Consider the following 21,630-nt stretch of genomic DNA (forward strand, 5'->3'; position numbering starts at 1 on the left):
TTACTTTGTAAAAGTGCTTTTGTACGTAAAAGTACTTTTATTAGGGTTGTTCATAAGAAGACCCAACCCAACCAAACCGACCAACCCGGACCGATTCGAAGCGAACCAACTTAGTAGTTAGTAGTTAGTTCCTAGTTAGTGGTTACAACCCACTTAGTTCCTACTTAACTAAGTTGTCTCTATCCTAATTACAACCTAACTTAATTTCTAGTCTTTTAGTTAGGAATGACATTAATGGCAAGTATTGTAAGACAACTAGACAATGAATTTTTTTGGAAAAATTTAAAGAAAAGAATCAAAGGATCCTAGTTTCTATGGTCTTTTACACCAAATAGGCAACCAACTACAATAATAATTAGGTGTCCTTTTTTGCTTATATTAGAAGGTTTCTTAAAATATACAAATTTCAGTCTTCTTTCTCTAATATAGTTTGACTTTCTATTTTCTTGATAACTTCTATTCTAACTTAGTCCGCCCCCCTTAGCCCCTCAACTCAAGCACAATCTCTAATACAATTTGACTCTCAAGCATGGTTGAACTTAGAGCCAAAACCGACCCAAACTGGTCCAACCCGACTCAAACCGACTAAGTCGGTTTTGCTTAATACATGGTTGGTTTTGGTTTCAATTTTAGGTAACCCGATCAGGTCGGGTCGGTTGGAAAAATCTCAGTAAATCGATCCAACCTGACCCGTGAACAGCCCTAACTTTTATAAAAGTGATGTTATGCCGACTTCAGTTTTGATCGGTTTCAAATTGGACATGGGTTTGGCCTTATGATCGGATTATTGGAAATTTGGTTTAAATCCAATTTAGACCAATAAGAATATGGACCAATTTATTTTAGATTGGTCCAATCAAATAATTATAATGGACTGTCCAAATCCAATTTGACAATCTAAAACCGGTCGATTGACACCCTACCCAAATAGGGCCCTTATCAAGTCATCCATCTCATTATCAATGAAAAGTTGTGAAGCTTCTTGTTTACAATTCTCTTGATAACGTGCAATGCAACTAAAGTTTAATACTTTAATCCCTTCTCATAGAACTTGTCCTTGTCTCCTTGAGAATATTTTGAAGGAGCAAATTGGAAATCCAAGTGGTTCCTTTTTCAAAACTGTCTGATGGTCCGGTCCAGTCATTGGTTGTTTGCACATGACCAAACTATATCAATTGACTTTTCCTCATTTTAATTTTTATCACTTAGAGTTACCTCCTCTGGTCTTGTCACCCATCCATTTCTAGTTTTCAACATTCTCATCTTAACAAGAATTACTTTTTTGAACGTACTGTTTCTTGATTGTCTGATGCAGATATGCTATTCTTATAGCCATCTTATAACATTTTCTTCTAGTCTCATTTGTGTAAATATGTCACAGAGCACAACAGATTCGTTTCTTTAGTTTTACCTCCTTGATCTAATTCTATGCGTTACCACCTTTTCAATTTTTTAGGTTGGATGATTGGTCCAAGTTGAAGTGGTTAGCTTGGGGTATCTTTTGACCATTAATTTTAATTCCACATTTCCACTACCATTGTGCTTATTAGTTTACCCTAGTATACGCATTTTATCTCAATTTGATCAACCTTTTGATATTGAAGTTGCCTTCTTTTCGCTTTACATTCGGCCCTCTATTCAGAGAAGGCTCCAATTATCAAATGGTATTGGAAATAATTACAGATGTTTAATTCTTTCTATTTTCTACTTTCAACATACCCAAGAACAAAAACTTTTTTCAGCTTAATAAATAACTAAATTCTCCTTTGCTGATAAAAAAAAAAAAAACAAGAACAAAATTCTGGATGATTTATTTTAGAGTTCAATCCCTTTATATTAGTAACAGCCAGTCATTGCAACATAAAAAGAATCACCAAATTATCCACAATAAACATCTAAATAATACATCAGGAATGAAAACATGGTGGTTATTAACAAGTTAATGGGCACCGATCCTCAGCTAGCAAAACTGGGGAAATATAGAACACACTTTGCGCTTGTTCAAACCTTCAAGTGGAACTATTGAGCTAACAAACTGTATGCAACTTCTATTTACAAGAAAAACAGAAAAGAAACCAAAGAACACAAGAATAAACAGAAAAAAATATATATGAATGACCATCAACGAGAACGATTATCACCATCCTCTCCATGTGACCACTCTGGTCTTTGAAAGTGAAACCTCAACCACAAACAGGTCGTCAAACGGGTTGCTTCAACTCTTATAAATCAGGTCATCAAAGAGGTGCTTTAATGCTTACAAATCCATCAGTGCTACCTTGACGAGCTGCTGCCAAGCTTCTAAAGAGAGCATATTTACCACGAGGATTAGCATTCCAGCAACATATCGTATGAATAAAGAGCACCAAATCCTACAGAGCACAGAGAAGTTAATTGACTGATCTGAATATGTGGTCAGAAGTAAATCTACGGGACGCATAATTGCTTGTGTGGAAAAAGTTAATAGTAAATTCTTGTTACTTTTGGAAATGTATAAACAACGGATGAGAACTACCATATTGTAAGCCGAGAAGCATCCTGCAGTGTATTCCACTTCCGATTTGCTCAAACCAGTTGGTTTGCCACTTTCCAACTGATGGGTCTCCAGGATCATTCTGAAGCAGCTCTCCCATTTCTTTGAGTCCATGCCCTCCAAAGAAAATGATAATCGCCTTGTTCTCGACTCATCATGAATGCAATGATGGTGATGTCAGCTCATTATCTAAATTTTGTTCATTTCTGATTGTCTCAGCACGTAATTGCCGTATCTCCAATGTTAAGATACTTTTAAAAAACTCATATGATGCAAAAAATATTGCTCCTTGAGAAATATACATAACCAATCTTGGAGTCAATCCCCTGATCACAAACATAAGGATAGCTATTAATCAAAAGACATTGTGACATAGTAAGAGTCTACAATCATTGTTGTTGTGGGGGATCAGAGGAACAAAGGATCACAATACAAAAAAAGGAAAAGAAAAACAAATCACTTGGCTAGGAACCTATGTTGTGCTAGCCTAACAAACTAAACAAAAGAAAGGTTTAAAAGTGAAAAAAAACAAGCAAGGGATTAATAAAGCCTGAGAGACAAGGCACAACATGAGGCTAGTACCCATTATGAAGGAGCCACTTAATAAAAAGAAAAGGAAAACTTAATATACAAGAATATACAAATCTAACTAGTGTTTTAAAATCCAACCAAGATCTCAAGATGTGTCCAAGATTCTGACTTAGTAAGATGAAGAAACAAGGACTCGTTGACACATCTATAGAAAAGGAGAAAAATCCACCCCACAATGGTGGGAGCCTTGTGCACTAGGCTGCCCTTTTATGTTATAAGCAAGGAGAAAAATGTCATACAGAAGTGTCCTCAAAGAATCCATGGAGTGCCAGAGTCCAATGCATGTCTGACACAGACACTTCATCCATTTAGGAGAGTCCATGCAACACTACATTCAGGACATTCTCCTTCCAAACTAACTCATCAGAGGTACAGAAACTGAACTTACTGGGCCTGCCAGACAAGTTGAACTTACTTCTTGTAACAGTAAAAAGATAAACTTGACATATAATTAAACATTGAAAATGTTAATGAAAAGAGAACTATTAAAAAATTTAAGGCTTCATGGAAATACAAAAACGTGGCAAGCTTTAAGATATAAACCTATGTGTTTAGATGCTCCAGATACTCAACTAGATTCAGTACATCATCTACTATTTTAGAACAAGAAAGGAATAGCCATACATTACCTGTAGAGACCTCTAAAGCCTTCATGCCTGGCTATTTCTTTAAGGGTGCAAAATACACCATCATATTGTCTGGAAGAACCAGGAATCTGCTTGATAACATAAATTTTTACTAAGATTACCAAAAAAATCTATGCTATAGATGTTAGTACTAAAAATGTAAAAATAAGGAAAGAAACTGCTTTACTGCCAACACTTAAATTAATAACCATTTCAATTAACAGATACTTGTTGCATGACAAGAAATACTATGTTGCTTTATATGCTTCACTTTTCTTTTTGCTTTTTTTTTTTCTTTTAGGGGGGGGGGGGGGGGGGGATTCATATTTCTGTCAACCTTGGTTGCACCATGATTTTGAGGTTGTTTACAGATGACACAACCAAACCAACTCCACTGGAAGCTTTGTCCAGCTACTTGGATTCAGTACCTTTACACTAAAGCCAGCCATATTTTCAAGTACAACCAGAGATAAGCTTAACCTTTCTAACTCCCTAACACAGCCAGTGCATTGTATTAAAGAATCTAGCACACAATGATCAAGTTTTACCTTCAATATGGCATCCCAAGCATCCATTAAGCACTTAAAAAAATGGTTAAGACAGTTAGGCATCTATTATAATCACAAGATAAAAAGTTTAGAAATGTAATTACAAAAGAAAAGAGAATCAACTTGTTTGGGCATTGTTGTAATCATGTTTCTAATTAAGGGAGAGCTAGAGTTTTTCTCTCTCTGTTTTCATCCTTGTACTTCCTTGTTTTTAAATAAAATGAGTCCATTTCAGTTATTGATAAAAAAAAAGGTATTTGATGGTGTTTTGGAATGGTAGAATACTGATATGCTTCATTCTATTGCCAATTGGCATATTTATACAGTAAGCTGCTGCAATAAATAGAAAGAAAAGAAAATAGAAAGAGTACAAAAATAGAAAGAAAAACTTTCTAAATCAATCCTTCCACAATCCTAGGAATATATACAATTCAGATCTGAACCAGTAACCCCACGTTTTCCAACACTCCCCCTCAAGCTGGTGAATAGAGATCCTCCATTCTCAACTTGGCTATAATTCTCCGAAAGTCTGTACTATTGAGCCCTTTAGTAAGTACATCGGCCAGTTGTCCTTTTGTAGACACATAGGGAGTGCAAATCAACTTGTTGTCCAGTTTCTCTTTTATAAAGTGTCGGTCAATTTTGATGTGCTTCGTCCTGTCATGTTGAACAGGATTGTGAGCAATATTGATGGCTGACTTGTTGTCACAATATAGTTTCATAGGCTCTTCTCGTGGAATCTTCAGGTCTTCTAAAATTATCTTCAACCAGAGTAATTCACACACTCCTTGTGCCATAGCCCTGAATTCTGCCTCTGCACTTAACCGAGCCACTACATTTTGCTTTTTACTCCTCCAAGTGACTAAGTTTCCTCCTAAGAAGGTACAGTAACCAGAAGTGGACCGTCTATCTACTGGAGATCCTGCATAATTGGCATCTGTATATGCTTCAAGAGCCAGTCCTCCATTTCTTCTGAATAAAATTCCTTTTCCTGGATTGGCTTTCAAATAGTGTAGAATTCGATGAGCAGCCTGCAGATGAACTTCTTTAGGATTATGCATAAACTGACTTATTACACTTACAGCATATGCAATATTCGGTCGTATATGTGCAAGATAAATGAGTTTTCCAACTAGTCTTTGAAACATCTCCTTGTCTACACTTGCATTCTCGTTGGCTTCTCCAAGTTTATGATTGGGATCTATAGGCGTGGAAGCTGGTTTACATGCCATATTTTCTGTTTCTCTCAAAAGATCAACAACATACTTTTGTTGAGAGACAAAGATGTCTTGTTTAGAATGTGCAACTTCAATTCCGAGAAAATACTTTAGTCTCCCCAAGTCTTTTATCTCAAATTCTCTGACAAGGCAGTTTTTCAATGCTTCCTTCTCCTTTTTATCATTCCCAGTAACGATTATATCATCCACATAGACTAATAGTGCAGTAACTCTCCCTGAGGCTGTGTGTTTGATAAACAATGTGTGGTCACCTTGACTTTGCTTGTAACCTGTACTCAGCATTACCTTCGTAAACCTTCCAAACCATGCTCTCGGAGATTGTTTGAGACCGTATAGTGCTTTCTTCAACCGACAAACTTTGTTCCCTTTAATGCCTTCTCCAAAACCCGGTGGAATGTCCATGTATATCTCCTCTTCTAGATCACCATGGAGAAACGCATTTTTTACATCAAACTGTTGCAAATCCCAATTATAGTTAGCAGCCAACGACAGTAACACCCTTACTGTATTCATTTTAGCTACTGGGGCAAAAGTCTCCTGATAATCTACCCCATAAATCTGTGTATATCCCTTGGCTACCAAGCGTGCTTTGTACCTTTCTAATGACCCATCAGATTTGTACTTAATTGTGAACACCCATTTACAACCTACCGTCTTCTTGTTTCTTGGTAGATCCACAACTTCCCATGTATTGTTTTTTTCTAATGCCTCCATTTCCACTCTCATGGCTTTTTTCCACTCCTTATTAGAAAGTGCCTCGGCTAGAGTATTAGGAATTGGAATGGTGTTAAGGCTGGCTAGAAAACTTTTATGGGATTTAGAGAATCTTTGGAATGATACATATTTGGCTAAAGGGTACAATGGGTGTTTGGTACATTCTCTGGTTCCTTTTCTCAATGCAATAGGTAGGTCATACTCATACTCAGACTGTGAAGGTGTAGGTTCAGGTTCTGAGCATCCCTCAGTTCTAGGATTAGGAGTTGAATCTTGGACTTGCACAGGTTGAGGATCTGGATTTTTCCTCCTAGAGTAAACCTACATATATCTCACATTATCATGCACATCATTCGTGGGGTTAACAGTGTTCGAATTTGGTTCAGTGGTCGGGTTGTTTGACTCTTGTTGAGACTCGGGAATGTGACTCAGAGGGATGTGATTCTTGACGATTGAATGTTTGTGAGGAGGGTAATACATCTAGGGAGAGTAGATCTGAGGCCTATCTTCCAATAATGAGGTCTCCCCCTGAAGATAAGGTTGAGTGAAAAAAGATTTTCCTTCCTCAAATGTGACATCGATGGAGGTGTAGAATTTTCTGGTGGCTGGATGATAACATTTATAACCTTTCTGAGTTGGGAAATATCCCAAGAAGACACACCTGATTGCTCGTGGGTCTAATTTTCCCTTATTATGGACATAAACAAAGGCAGTGCAGCCAAAAATTCTTGGTGTGAGATTATTTGAGGCTCGAATATCAGGGTAAAATTGAGAAAGGACTTGTATTGGGCTTCGGTTCTCAAGAACTTTAGATGGTAGTCTATTTATGGTGTAGGCAGCAGTAAGGACAGCTTCCCCCCAATATTGTTTTGGCACCTGATTTTGAAAGAGAAAGGCTCGGGTGGTTTGCAAAAGATGGCCATTTTTTTCTCTCAGCTACCCCATTCTGTTGGGGAGTGTTAACACAGAAGGATTCATGCACAATGCCTTCTTTCTGAATAAATGGGGACAAATTCTGATTAAAATAATCTGTAGCATTATCAGATCGAAACCTTTTAATTCTCACACCAAACTAAGTTTGGACCATGTAATGAAAGTTGAGAAGAATCGTACCCACATCAGATTTAGACTTAAGAAGAAAAATCCATGTGACCCTAGTACAATCATCAATAAAGGTGACGAACCATCTGGAACCAGTAATGTTGGGAATTTGAGAAGGGCCCCATATATCCGAATGGATCAAATAAAAAGGAGTTGAAGATCTTTTATTGCTGATTGGGAAAGAAACCCTTTTGTGCTTAGCAAGTTCACAAACATCACAATGAAAGGTTTCAACATCAATTCCTTTAAACAATGAAGCATTGTTTTTAAAAGAGGAAATGAAGGATTACCAAAACGGAAATGATGACGCCAAATTAAATCTTTATTGGAGGTAGATAAGAATGACTCGTGTGTGACATGCATAACAGTGTGAGATGATTTGATGGTTGCTTCAAGGTAGTAGAGTCCATCTCTTTCCTTAGAAAATCCAATCTTCTTCCCCGAAATCTGGTCCTGAAATACACAGTAAGAGGGGAAGAACACAACATTGCAGTTCACATCCTGGGTGAGTTTATGTATAGAGATAAGGCTAGTGGATAACTTAGGAATATGAAGCACATTTTTAAGTAATACGAATGGAGTAATTTGAATATTCCCAATCCCTGCCACTGTGGTGAAAGAACCATCAGCAACAGAAATTTTTCTATTACTAGGACAGGGTGTATAGGTGAGAAAATGTAGTGAAGAGGGTGTCATGTGGTCAGTAGCTCCAGAATCAAGAATTCATGGAAAAACACTAGCCGAGGCATGTAATCCTAGAGATAAAGACTCACCTGAGAGAGCAAGAGAGGTAGAACCACTTCCTGGTTTCAAGGATTTCAGGAAGCACCTTAGCCTTTCAATTTCTTCATCATTAAATGGTCCCTGACTTGAGTATTCTTGTTGTGGGGTTGTGGGGACATTATGGGCCTGTTGAACTCCTTTTGAAACTCCTCGATTTCCCCATTCCTTGCTGGATATGGGAGGTTTCCCATGAAGTTTCCAGCACCGATCTTTCGTGTGTCTGGGCTTCTTACAATAGGTGCACCAGAGGTTATCGTTAGAGTCATGGGTGGTTGTGTCACGAGCCAAGTTGTGATTGTTCTCACCCTTTGAACCACTGTAACTTCCTCCCCTTGCCACCATGGCTGAGCTTTCGGGATCTTTAGGCTCAAGCATGATTCCACGGCGGCTTTCCTCAGTTCTGACAAGGGCTATGACTTCATTCAATGGAGGCACTTCTTCTTTGCCAAGAATTTGTATTCGAACCTGATCAAATTCAGCATTCAATTCGACCAAAAAATCATACACCCTATCTCTTTCAATAAAATTCTTCAAGATCATAGCATCATCTGCGCACTTTGTCTCAAGAACCCGATAATGATCAAGCTCGTGCCATAAATTTTGCAGTAGATTTGCATACTCTGTAACACTCCTGCTCCCTTGTTTGGCCGCCACAGTCTTCACTTTGACCTCATAGACACGAGCAGCGTCATGGGCTTTGGAATAGGTTTGTCGGACAGCATCCCAAATAGCCTTTGCAGAGGGAAGAAACATACAAGTATCACTGATCTCGAGTGTCATTGAACTCCACAACCATGACATAATCATGGAGTCCTCTTCGTCCCAAGCATCAAAATTTGGCTCCCCCAACCTTGGTCCTGTTCCAAGGAGGTGACTAATTTTTCCTTTTCCCTTCAAATAGGTACACACTAGTTGTGACCACTTCAAGTAATTCTGGCCATTCAATCTATATGTTGCTTGAATATTCTGCAAATCACCAATGTGAGGATGAGAATTTGTTGCTCCTTCATCGATTTGGACGGGAGCACTTGTTGCAGTCATGTCAGACATTGTTAATGGAGGAAAAATAAGGCCAGCAGGAAAGGAGAATAAAGGAACACTTCTGGTTACAGATCAACACTAAAGGCCAGAAGAGAAAAACACAAAAAACTGGCAATGAAGGCCGGAAAAAAAATCTCAAGGTTGGCAAACCTAGAGCTATGATACCATGTTTTGGAATGGTAGAATACTGATATGTTTCATTCTATTGCCAATTGGCATATTTATACAGTAAGTTGTTGCAATAAATAGAAAGAAAAATAGAAAGAATAGAAAATAGAAAGAAGAAAAAATAGAAAGAAAGAAATAGAAAGAAAAACTTTCTAAATCAATCCTTCCACAATCCTAGGAATATATACAATTCAGATCTGAACCAGTAACCCCACGTTTTCCAGCAGATGGTACTCTTAAGGGCAAGTGCAAATATAGTTGGCATGTGCTAATATAATCTAGAATAAATGAAGTTCATTAAATGGCCTGTGACATGGCTACTAAGAACCCATATATGTAAACTACACACCTGTGTTTGTAATCTTGTCTTCACAACATCAAAAGGAGTTGTAAAAAATGCTGCAGTAGATCCAGCTAGCCCCCCACAAATTAGCTGCAGGAATGTAAAAATCATGAGAACAGATTCAATGCATATGATGTATAAGATTTAGTAGCAAAACAGGACTAGTGAATTTATTGATAATTGCGGTATTGCTATCAATCAGCTATATCTAATTATTGTGAAGACTATATACAAAACACTACTTTTATAGGTTGTCATGTGACCAAAAAATCAAGACATGGAATCTGATGTAAAAGGACAGAGAAAAGCAAACCGTTTGAAATGTAGTTGGATGGGCATTAGAGTCTGATGATGAGAATAATTGCTTTAAGCTTTCATAGGTGTAAAACTGCAGAGAGAAAAAAATGATAACAACATTCCCCCAACAAACAATTGTTCACCAAGGAAAAAGAACTGGTCAAACAGAAGCAGTAGGTTGAAAAGAAATTAACTCTGGAGAATACAAGTTATCTCAAATAGTTACCTTGTTACAAGATAGAAAAGTAAACTTATTTGTCTAAAAGGACATCATAGTCCTTACCTTGATGATAGAGTGTGGAATATTCCGGCAAAGAACAGCACCCCACCCAGCATAAAGTGAGCGCAAGCCACCTCTTTCAAGAATTCCAACCAAAGCACTCCTGCAAAAGAAATTTCACTTAAAATATCTCATATGGATTGGAAACCCATACCATATACATCTTTATAAAAAAATTGCAAAACTCAAACCATAACAGGACAAAGAAACATCTAAAACATAATATCCATATGCTTATAACTGAACAAAGAAAGCACAACTCAAGTCCTGAAAACCAGAGTTGAAACAAATTCATTACAAGTAAAACAAATTTGCATAGTTTAAACATGTATATATATGGTGTCATGCTCTCCAAACTATGCATAGTACATCTAAATATATTCGATTTACTTCACTGGGCTAGACATGCATCAAGAATTGAAAATGTACTTAATTTATTTTTCTCGGCTTCATTGGTACCATTTTTGACATTTTATCAGAAATTCCCCATATTTAAGACATTTATAATGAATTTTTGTTTATGAATGGTGAGTGCAAAGATATGGGCATTGCTATCAGGTTTCTGATAGTTATGGCACAACTAACCAGCTAACCTCAAGACTATCTTTCAACATGCTTGTAATTTGTAGTCCAAGTTATTGGATGTTATTCAAGAGGTACACCCTAGTCTCCTTTTGGCATTTTCTGGTTTTTTATTGCACAGATCTGGTGTTGGCTTACTAACAAAGCTCTTTTTCACAATATCCAAATTTCTCCCTACCATGTGCATTCTTATGATTCTTGAACCCTTTCTCCATGATTTTGCACCCGGTGCTAGCCTTCAGCAACTATATGGGTCAGCTACATGAATCCTGTTTCACCAATCCATTCTATTTAAAGCCATATCCACTGTTAAATTTGTTGAGGATTTTGTGCAGATTTATTAGTTGTTTTTGTTTATTATTTGTTTAGATAGGAAGTGGGGACCACAACACTCTTGTTGGGGCCCTTTTGGAGTGATGTTTTTAAGTCTTTTATGCAGTTTTATGTGTTAGCCGCCCTATAAGGGCATATTAGTCATTGTACCCTCTTTTTAATTAAAGTGTAAATACTAATGGAGAGGGTGGCCTGATCTGATTTGCTCTCTCTTTCTTTCTCAACTTCTTCTCTTCTCTTTTTCTTCTTCTACAAGAAACTCTTCTTTTCTTTGCAGATTTTTAATTCAACAGATTTCTACTTGATATTAGAGGAAGACTAAGGTTTCCTGGAGTTCGTCCATGCAGTCCTAGACCAGCCAATTGCATGAGAAGGTAAAGGGTTGATTGATCTACTTCAGACTGCCCAGTTCTTGGATTTTTTGGTGGGTTTCAGTTATCAAGAGGGTAATCTGTATTTTGGCATCAAATCAAGAAGAACTAGGATGCGAGGAAGAGTCCTAGTCAAGTTGGACTCTTCATTTTTGACCTGGTATTGAGTGCTTAGACTTTTCTGGACTTCTCTAGGTTTTCTATAGGGGGTGATTTAGTTTCTAGCAGTTTCTGAGCCTTCTAGAGAGATTGATTCACTTTTCTCTCCAGTGGGAGAAGGTGGGAGAAGAGGGATTTCTCTCTGGGTAGGTTTTTCTTCCTCCAAAAAGGTCTTTTACCCTAGTGTGTGACATCGATCTGATCTTGGAGGCTATCTACCTGGTTATTTTTTGTTTTTGAATTGTTTGAAGTTGAAATGGAGGGTTGGAGTATTGAGTAGGAAGTACCAGTAATCCTTTTGGGTTTGGGATTATTACCACAACAAAATTGGATGGAACAAATTATTTAGAATGGGAAAAATCAGCCAAGATGGCATTGGTGCTCCTAGGAAATTGGGGTACATCACTAGGGAGGAGAAGAAACCGGATACAGATTCCTCCCAATGGGTACAGGAGAATTACATAGTGATGTCTTGGTTGTGTAATTCTATGTTACCTGACATTGGTAAAAAATTTTGTGGGTTAATACTGCAAAGGAGATTTGGGATGAAGTGACTAAGACATATTCCTAGAAACAGAATGTAGCTAGAGCATATCAATTAAGGAATCAGATGATTAATACAAAACAAGGAGATAGACCACTTGCTATGTATTTTTCTACGCTGAAAACACTTTGCCAAGAGATAGATCACTTAGAGATTGTGGTTTTAAAGAGTAAGAATGATGCAACAGCCTATCAAAAGTTGGTGGAGAAGAATAGAGTCTGATTTTTTTAGATGGACTAAACCCGAAATTGATATTGCCAAGCAACATATCATTTCCAAAGAAAAAATAACTCTTTCTCAAGCCTATGCCTTTGTGTTTGGAGAGGAAAGTAGGAGGAATGTAATGTTGAGACAGTTTGGGGTCAACCAGGCGGCTATGGTACAATCAAACCTAAGCCAAATGGAGATAGGGGGAGCAAAGAGATCAGGAAGGAAAATAAGAAAGGCCTGGTGTATGACTACTAAAAGAAGCCTAAGCATACTAGAGACACCTCTTGGAAGCTTCATCCACATCTTATACCAGCTTAAGTCAAGAACAAAAAGGAAAATGCAAACGTGGCAATTACTAGAGACTCTTCGGGACCTCTTATCCAAGCTAACTTGGAGTCCATTGTAGTGGCAACAGTTAGAATTGAATTGGAGAAGTATGAACAGCTTATGAGTAAGAAGAATTCGATTGGTTCTAGTTCTTTAAGCAAGCAATAGAGTGTAGGAAATCCAGGAGCCAATCACACTACTTTGCTCATATAGGTACTTCATATGCGGTTGTAAATTATGCATCCACCTTGGGTAAGGAGGGACCTCCCTAAATTATAGACTTGGGAGCATATAAGCATAAGATCAATATGTCTACCCTTTTCTGTTCCTACCAGTTGCACTCTAGTAGAGATAAAGTCTCTACAGCAGATGGTTCCCATATTCCCATTGCTAGGAAAGAGATAGTTAGGGTGACTAATGGCATTGCTTTGTCCTCTTCCTATATGTTCCTAGACTTCATACTAATTTTCTTTCTGTGAGTAGTCTAACAAAAATACTGAACTATCTAGTAGCTTTCCTTCCTGGTAATTGTGTTTTGTAGGATCTGGAGTCAAAGAAGACGATTGAGGGTGGTCGTGAGGTGAATCGAGTCTACCTTCTAGATGAGATTCTGAGACATCAGAACCACCATGTTAGTAGCAGTAGTAGTGGATCAGAGACAGTAAATCAGATTATGCTCTAGCATAATCGTTTGTGTCATCTTTCTTTCAGTTCATTAAGATGTTTGTTTCCAAAGTTGTTTGAGTTCGTTCAATTATCTAGTTTAGAGTGTGAAAGTTGTTAGTTGGAAAAGCATTGTACACGTTCTTTTAAACCAAGTAATAGAAGTTCTTCCTTTGATATTGTTCGCATTGATGTATGGGGGCCTTATCATATTTCTTCCATGGGTGGTTACCATTATTTTCTTTTGTTTGTAGATGATTACACTCAGTATTCTTGGATATATTTGATGAGATCATATGATGGAGTACCTATTTTGGTGTGATAGTTCTACCAGATGGTTTTCACACAGTTTGGAGTGAAGACTAAGGTCTTTAGATCAAACAATGCTAGAGAATATTTTGATGAGATCATATGATAGAGTACCTATTTTGGTGTGACAGTTCTACCAGATGGTTCTCACATAGTTTGGGGTCTTCAGTTCAGACAATGCTAGAGAATATTTTGAGAAGGATTTGACCACATTTTTTGAAGCATGGGGTGATTCATCAGAGTAGTGCTTATACACCGCAACAAAATGGGGTAGTAGAGAGGAAAAATAGACACATTGTGGAGGTGACAAGGAGTCTTATGATATGCGCTTAAGTTCCTATTCATTTTTGGAGAGATGCAGTTCTCATGGCTATGTACCTGATTAACCGTGTACCTCACGCATCTTGGGGTTTAAGGTGCCATTCGGTCTTCTTTTTCTAGATGGGGAGATATTTCATATACCTTTGAGAGTTTTTGGGTGTGTTTGTTTTGTTCACATTCTTGGTCTTCATCGTAGGAAGTTGGATCCTAAGGCCAAGAAATGTGTTTTTCTTGGGTATGCTTAAACCTAAAAGGGGTATGTATTGTTGTTGGATCCACTATGGCTTGCCTCACAATTCTTTCAACGCTAGTGCAAGAGGGTTGACTCCATACATGCTCTAGTAAAAGAACCTGCACCGCTCTACATTGGTCCACCCGAGATTTTAGGTTCGGCTAATACAATTCTAGGTATTATTTATCTTGTGCCTGTTATTGCCTATGACCCATTGATGATGTTTTTCTACCCAACACTAATGTTACAATTGATCTTGATCTTCCCATTACCTCCGCAAGGGAAAGAGAAAGTGTATATCCCATTGCATTTCACACCATCTCTCCTATAGTGTCCTATCACCTTCCTATTGTGCCTTCCTTTCTTCCCTAGATTGTGTCTATACCTAGGATTAACGAGGCTCTTTTCAAACCTGAGGCAAGAACAGTTATGATAAAAGAAATGGAGACTTTGATTAAGAACCAAGCATGAAAGATAGTTGGTCTTCTTGAAGAAAAGGGGACCATTGGATGTAGATGGGTGTTTATTATAAAGTACAAGGCTGATGATAGCATAGAGAGGTACAAGGCAAGGTTGGTTACAAAAGGGTATACACAAACCTATGGTATAGATTATTTAGATTAGAGACCTTTGGACCAATAGCTAAGATGAGCTCAGTTCAGATCCTCGTCTCTAGCAACTACTTATTCTTGGTCGCTCTTCTAGCTTGATGTTAAAAATGCATTTCTTAATGGTGAGTTGCAAGATGAGATATATATGGACCTTCTACCCAATTTCTATGAGAATGTTGGTGGGGGAAAAGCTTGCGGGCTAAAAAGGTCATTATATGGTTTGAAACAATCACTTAAGGCGTGGTTTAACAAGTTTAGGGGGGCATTGATCCGTTTTGGATACGCACAGACCCAATCAGATCACACTCTCTTTGTGAAGAGGAGGGATGCACTTGTGTCAATACTGATTGTGTATGTGGATGATATAATTGTTATAGGGAATGATTTGAGGGAGATTGATGCACTCAAGAAGTCACTATAACAGGAATTTGAGATTAAGGATCCAAGTGAACTAAAATATTTTTTGGGGATTAAGGTTGCAAGATCCAAACATGGGATATTCATCTCTCAAAGGAAGTATGTGTTGGGCCTACTACAAGAAACTGGGAAGTTAAAAGCTAAACCAACCGATACTCCTAATCTCCTATTGACCTAAACTACAGGTACAAGATTAATGCTTTGGATGGTGAGTTAGTTAAGGATGTTGGGAAATATCCGAGGTTGGTAGGTTAACTACTATATGTATGTATGACACACCAAGACATTTCCTATGTTGTTAGTGTTGTGAACCAGTATATGCATGCTCCTTGAGTTTAGCACTGAGAAGCCATTGATATAATACTTGCATACCTGAAGAAGCATCCTAGTAGAGGAATTCTATTCTCAGTTCATGGGAATTTGAAATCGAAATCCTATACAGATGCAGATTGGGCAGGTTGTCTAGAGGACATGAGATCCATATCAGGGCTATGCACCTTTGTGGGAGGAAATCTGGTTTCATGGAAGGGTAAAGCAACCAATGGTGGCTAGGTCAAGTGTAGAGGCCAAATATGGATCTATGCCCATGATGTTTCATAGTTACTTTGGTTTAGATCCTTGCTGAGTGAAATTGGGATAGATGCAGAAGAGCCCATGATGTTATATTGTGACAACCAAGCTGCAATGAATATTGCCCACAATCTAGTTCAGCATGATAAGACAAAGCACATTGAAGTTGATAGACACTTCATATGAGAAAGGGTGATAACTAGAGAAGTCTGTTTGCCTTATGTCTCCTCTGAATTACAGTTAGCTGATGTCTTCACCAAAGGGGTTGCAAAGAACAAGCTTGAAAATGACCTACACAAGTTGGGAATGTGTGACATTTACTCCCAACTTGAGGGAGAGTGTTGAGTATTTTGTGTAGATTTGTTAGTTGTTTTTGTTTATTACTTGTTTAGATAGGAAATGAGGACCACAACACTCTTGTTAGGACCCTTTGGAGTGATGTTTTTAAGTTTTTTATGCAATTTCATGTGTTAACCGCCCTATGAGGGCATATTGGTTATTGTACTCTCTTTTAATTAAAGTATAAATACTAATAGAGAGGGCAGCCAGATCTGATTTGCTCTCTTTCTTTCTCAACTTCTTCTCTTCTCTTTCTCTTCTTCCACAAGAAACTCTTCTTTTCTTTGCAGATTTTTAATTCAATGGATTTCTACTAAATTAATAGTGCTTAAATCATTTCTTACTACTTCTACCCATGTCTTTTTTTGTCTACCCCAATCTCTTCTAGCCCCTTCAATGTGTAATAAATCACTTTTTCCAACTAGCGCAGTTGATGGTCTTCTATGCACAATCTTAGTCTACACTATCTCATTTTATCAACTACTGGAGCTACTCCTAAGTTCCTATGGATAACTTCGTTCCTAATCCTATCCTTTCTAGTTTTTCCACTCATCCATCTTAGCATTCGCATTCTACCACTTTCATTTTCTGGACATCTTGTTTCTTGACTGCCTAAAACTCCACTATACAACATAGCTGGCTTTACAACTGTCTTATAGAATGGCCATTTCTAGTTAACAAATAACGCCACTCATTGGGTCAAACATTGCCACCTAAGAGGACCTTACTCCTATACTTTCTAGTTTAACCTCAACAAAACAAGTACTTAAATTCTTTTATTCAATAGTGCCAAGTGCAAGATCTTAGATGGCTTCTACTTAGAAAATCAACACGTTCACCTCTGAATTTGTATATTAGGTTGTGTTCAAATATTGTTTTCTCCAATATAACTTGTATTGAAGTATAACTAATGTTTTGAACCAGCCCAGCCAAGTGATTTAACTGGTAAAAAATGAGAAAGGGTTGATAATTTGTGAAAATTTTCACAATTCAATAAGCAATGTATTTACAAATAAAACATATATGAAAGATCAGTGACACTAAAATGCATAATCCTTAAAAAACAAAAAATTAAAGATGCAATAGTCCTACAAAGGGATAGAGGTTCGGGCTGCAGATTATGAGGAACTAAGGCCATGTTTCAATTTATTTATTTTTGAAAAATGGGTCATGCAAGTATATCAGAAATAAAAATATGAAGTGGCCTTCATCTCAATAAATAAAATGGCATAATGGCATCATTCCATTCAATAAATGTAGTTATATATAAATTTGATACCAAATATACTGCCAACGAAGAACTAGATAATTTTATGTCAATGAGGTTGTCAAACAGAAGAACAGAGAGCTCACACCAGCAACTTTGATAATGAGAACCAATTTGCATCTGCTGCTTTATGCGTTCACTAGGAGTAAAAATAAATGAAGTGGCTATGCTGGCACAACCACCTGCTGTACAATGTGCAATAGAATAATATTCCTGCAGGAAAAATAAGTGAGAATTAGTACAAACAAGTTCTATGCTTGATAGAGCAAGAACTGATTAGTAAACCATTGTTCAAGTTCCATTAGCTCACCTTAGACAAGATGGGAAGCAGAGCTCCCTTAACCGATTCATATGTGAAGGTATAAACTGCAGAGATAGGTGCTGAACAAGCAATGTTGCTTGCAATTCCACGATAGAATCCTGTTACACCTGGAAACAAAATGCCATCAATTTCCAGAAGCCCAAAAACCAATCGCCATAGTTCAGGCAGATTAAGTCCAGAAAAAGAGAGAATACTTGGGGGAAAATCAATTGAAAATTGACTAAAGATTCCCATATGTACCATAACCTAAAATTGCATCTTTTGTATGATATTTACCTCTTTCAGATATAATAGATCTGACAATGTGACCAATAGACTTCTCATACATGTAACGAGATTGAATGACAGTTTTAACAGTATCAACAGGATGCAGACAGAGGCTAACACATGTCCCAGCCAATGCACCCGCAAAAGCATGTCTTTTCTTTCCAAGGGCAAAACCAGATTTATTCTGTACTGATGAGCGAAGCTCTGTTGTATGTCCATGCTCAAGGACAAGCTCTTTGACTTGTCTTTTTCCATTCTTGAGCATTTCCTCATCATCTGATGTGTGTTTGCATTCTTCAAATATACAATTACTCAAAGATGGCAAGTCAGTATGGTAGTCCAAGTAAAGATTGGAACTTGAAGTCCTTGGTACAACAGAGTTTGCCTCTATATTTGAAACAAGATCGAAATGATAATCTGAATAAAGAGAGTTAACAGGCATCTGTGCATGATGTTCAGATGCCGCATTCTCAACCAATAAAGAATCTTCACGTTTGGTTACACAAGTACTATAATCAGAACTCTCCCTGGTGAAAATGCCAACTGGAGTGATAGTACCTCCAGAAATACAGCCTTGATCCTCTTTATTGTTCTTGCTATGGATGGCATTCACAGAAGACTTTGGTCCAAGAAAAGGAATTTGACGTATCCATCCATATATTTCTCCCAGATTATATGAAATACCTACACTTATGAGCCCCTTCCCTTTCCATGACTCCACAGGTAACTGGGAATCACTGGTCTGTAGATATCTTCCAAAAGACAAATGAGAACGATGTCCATTGCAAGGATCAAACAGTGAAATCTTCTGGGTTACTTTCAAACACTCAAATTCTGAATTTACCACCTGTGGGAAATAACTGTCATCCATCACATCAGTGCAGAAGCATTTGGTATCAGCAGAAATAGAAGCTTTTCCATTTGCTTCTGCACCCGAATAACATAGCATATTCTGTTTCTGGTAACCATAATCAGTGTATTTTGCATTTGTTTTAGGTTGAAAAACAGAAAGAGGACGGTTAGCCCAATTCCATAATCTGCCAACTGCAGACACAAATTCAGCTGTGCTCAGTATTTCAGAAGTCTTTGGTTCGGATAGTTTACTATGTTGTCTATAAGAACCAGATAGTTTGGAGACATTTCCCTCTTGATCAAAATCAGAAAGCTCAAAAGATGCTGCCCCAGGCTTAGTCCACATATACTTGATAGAAGGTTGATCACTACCGGACGATCGACTACAGGCGGCCATTTCTCTCAAAGACTTCAAGAACTTGCTAAGCAGCTACAACAGCAGTAGCTAGACCACAGAATATCTGCATTAAGCTTAGATATAACAAATCACATCGTCATAGTTGTGAAGTGCAAAGTTCGGTGACAAACTTGTCAGAATTGCGAACGGTTGGTGTGGCTGAAGCCAGAAAATTAGGTATAAAGAATAGAATGCCAAACAAAAATGGACACCCACTTACCCGCTTACTTCCCTTAATTGTTATTTCATCCGCTCTTCTCTGATATCAGGAAGATGCAACAATCTGATTAACGATACCGAAATTTAAAAAATGAGGCACCCCTCGAGGACAGAGATACTTCCCATAGCACAACTCAGATAATACTCAGAACCCTATTCACGCCAAGATATCATAGGAAAAAAAAAAAAGAAAATGTAGAGCAAGAAATCAATTCAAAGACTATCACCAAATCCAACAAAACTAATGGTAGCAGAATCCGTTGTGAACAAACAGTAGCATTTATTTCTTCAATGTTGCTTGCTGGGGGTGGGGGTTTGTAAAAGAAGGCTGTAACAAAAACAAAGTCTGAACTCTAAAGCAAGTAAGAAAAGGGATTTAAGTCGTTACAGAGTTCGAACCTTGTGAAGATGAATTGCTTTCGTATTATGTAAACAGAAAACGCACGGAACCGAGATCCAAGGATTTGCAAGGGTTTCAGCCTTATTTGGAAATCCAGGAAGCCACTTGTGGACTTTTTTTCTGCGTGAAGCACATTTGGACTTAGGAGGACTGGAGGGTAATATCCCAGGGCATATGCTGTACTGCTGCCGATGGAGTCACAGAGTGCGGGATCCGATCCGAGATGCGGTTGAATTTGAATAAAATTGAATTGAAATATTCGAATATTTAATCAAATTTAAATTAAAATGTTTTAACATTCGATTATCCAATCCTCTAATTGAATTTAAACCCGAATATTATTTGATTGGACAGCTTATAAGGATCGGATGGTTGGATGATGGATGGGCATCCGATCCGTTTATGTAAAGGGAGAATCTGGGTCTAGATACCCCCGTATTTCCTTCTCTTAAAAATCCCACTTTAATACCCTAGACTTTGGGAAAGTGTCAAGTTAATATCCAAATTTTCAAATATGTCACTAAACTTTCAAAAAGTATCAAGTTGATCCCTACCGTTAATAGACAGTAAGTTATTTATTGAAAATGTCAAAACTACCCTTCAAAAGAAGACATTGTTCATTGTCTTCTACCTTGAGATTGAACTGGTTGAGGTATTTGAGATTCTAGACTAATGAAGTCATTGTCTTCTACCTTAGATCTGAAACGCATTCTTGTCTAGTTATTTTTTTTACTTTCAGTTATTGTTTCCCTCTATCATATTTCATGTTTTTTCTCTATTTTTCTTTAAAGATAATCGGTTCAGTCTCAAGGTAGAAGATAATGAGCAATGTCTTCTTTTAAAGGATAGTTTTGACATTTTCAATAGATAACTAGCGATCGGTTAACGGTAATGACCAACTTGACACTTTTTTAAAGTTTAGGTACTACAATGACACATTTGAAAGTTTGGGTACTAACTTGGCACTACCCCCAAAGTTTAAGGTACTAAAGTGAAATTTTCCCTTTTTGTTGTAGCAAGGCCCAGATTCTCCCTTTACATAAACAGATTGGATGCCCATCCACTATCCAACCATCTGATCCTTATAAATTGTCCAATCAAGTAATATTCGAATTCAAATTCAATTAGAAAATTGGATAACTGAATGTTAAAACATTTTGATTTAAATTTGATTAAATATTTGAATATTTCAATTCAAATTCAATCGAATTAATTGTTGTAGGTAATTAAATATATGGATTCAAATTCAGTGGGTTTTCGTCAACATTCATGGGGAGGGGATTTTGATAGGTCAAAGTGTATTTTTTTCGGAAATAAAGTTTTTTAAGTACATAAATATTTAAATTATATAAATAATTTAAATAATATGCATATGAATCACCAAAAATATTTTAATTATTTTAAATATATATATATAGCAAGATGGTCCATGTCAACATACCTCTCCTTGCTCCATTACCTCCACCCTGCATTCTCTTTTACTCTCTCTCTCTCTCTCTCTCCCCTCTCCCCTTCTCACCACTCCCATTAAGCCATTTCATCATTCCCAACCCAATTACCTAAAAATATTCCTAGAATCTCTCTCCTAAAGTATCTCCTCTAAGCCATTAGGAACTTATCATGTTACCACACTCTCCAATCAATTCCTAAAATCT

The 21,630-nt window shown here is 37.4% G+C and overlaps 1 protein-coding gene across 9 annotated transcripts; it reads right to left on the reverse strand.

Annotated features, from left to right (window-relative positions):
- Positions 1-1,809: 1,809 nt before the first annotated feature.
- LOC104586389 (Mitochondrial substrate carrier family protein) lies at positions 1,810-20,113 on the reverse strand. Of its 9 annotated transcripts, none has more exons than XR_016077623.1 (11): positions 19,975-20,113; positions 19,577-19,728; positions 18,117-19,420; positions 17,829-17,947; positions 17,607-17,731; positions 10,267-10,366; positions 10,000-10,074; positions 9,693-9,776; positions 3,754-3,839; positions 2,516-2,859; positions 1,810-2,372 (listed from the first exon to the last, which is right to left on the reverse strand). XR_016077623.1 is itself a non-coding variant. In XM_088890265.1 (9 exons), exons 3-9 carry the CDS (start codon positions 19,354-19,356, stop codon positions 8,075-8,077), a joined length of 2,769 nt encoding a protein of 922 aa, XP_088746391.1. In that variant the 5' UTR covers positions 19,357-19,420; positions 19,577-19,639; positions 19,975-20,113; the 3' UTR covers positions 7,936-8,074. The 9 variants fall into 9 exon arrangements, 7 of the variants coding, with proteins under 7 accessions (XP_088746393.1, XP_088746391.1, XP_088746390.1 ...); XR_016077622.1 differs by having other exon boundaries at positions 18,117-19,430; XM_088890265.1 differs by lacking the exons at positions 1,810-2,372; positions 2,516-2,859; positions 3,754-3,839 and adding an exon at positions 7,936-9,100 and having other exon boundaries at positions 19,577-19,639.
- Between the last annotated feature and the right edge of the window lie 1,517 nt (positions 20,114-21,630).

The sequence above is a fragment of the Nelumbo nucifera genome, chromosome 6, assembly GCF_055504915.1.
Source record: "Nelumbo nucifera cultivar China Antique chromosome 6, China Antique-T2T, whole genome shotgun sequence".
Classification (NCBI taxonomy): domain Eukaryota; kingdom Viridiplantae; phylum Streptophyta; class Magnoliopsida; order Proteales; family Nelumbonaceae; genus Nelumbo; species Nelumbo nucifera.

Coding starts and splice junctions, on each gene's coding strand:
- LOC104586389 (XM_088890265.1), bottom strand. CDS start 19,356: ATGGCCGCCTGTAGTCGATCGTCCGGTAGTGATCAACCTTCTATCAAG. Junction 17,732..17,828: donor TGCTTCCCATCTTGTCTAAG/GTGAGCTAATGG, acceptor TTTTTCCTGCAG/GAATATTATTCTATTGCACA. Junction 10,367..17,606: donor TCTCATTATCAAAGTTGCTG/GTGTGAGCTCTC, acceptor TTTCTTTTGCAG/GAGTGCTTTGGTTGGAATTC.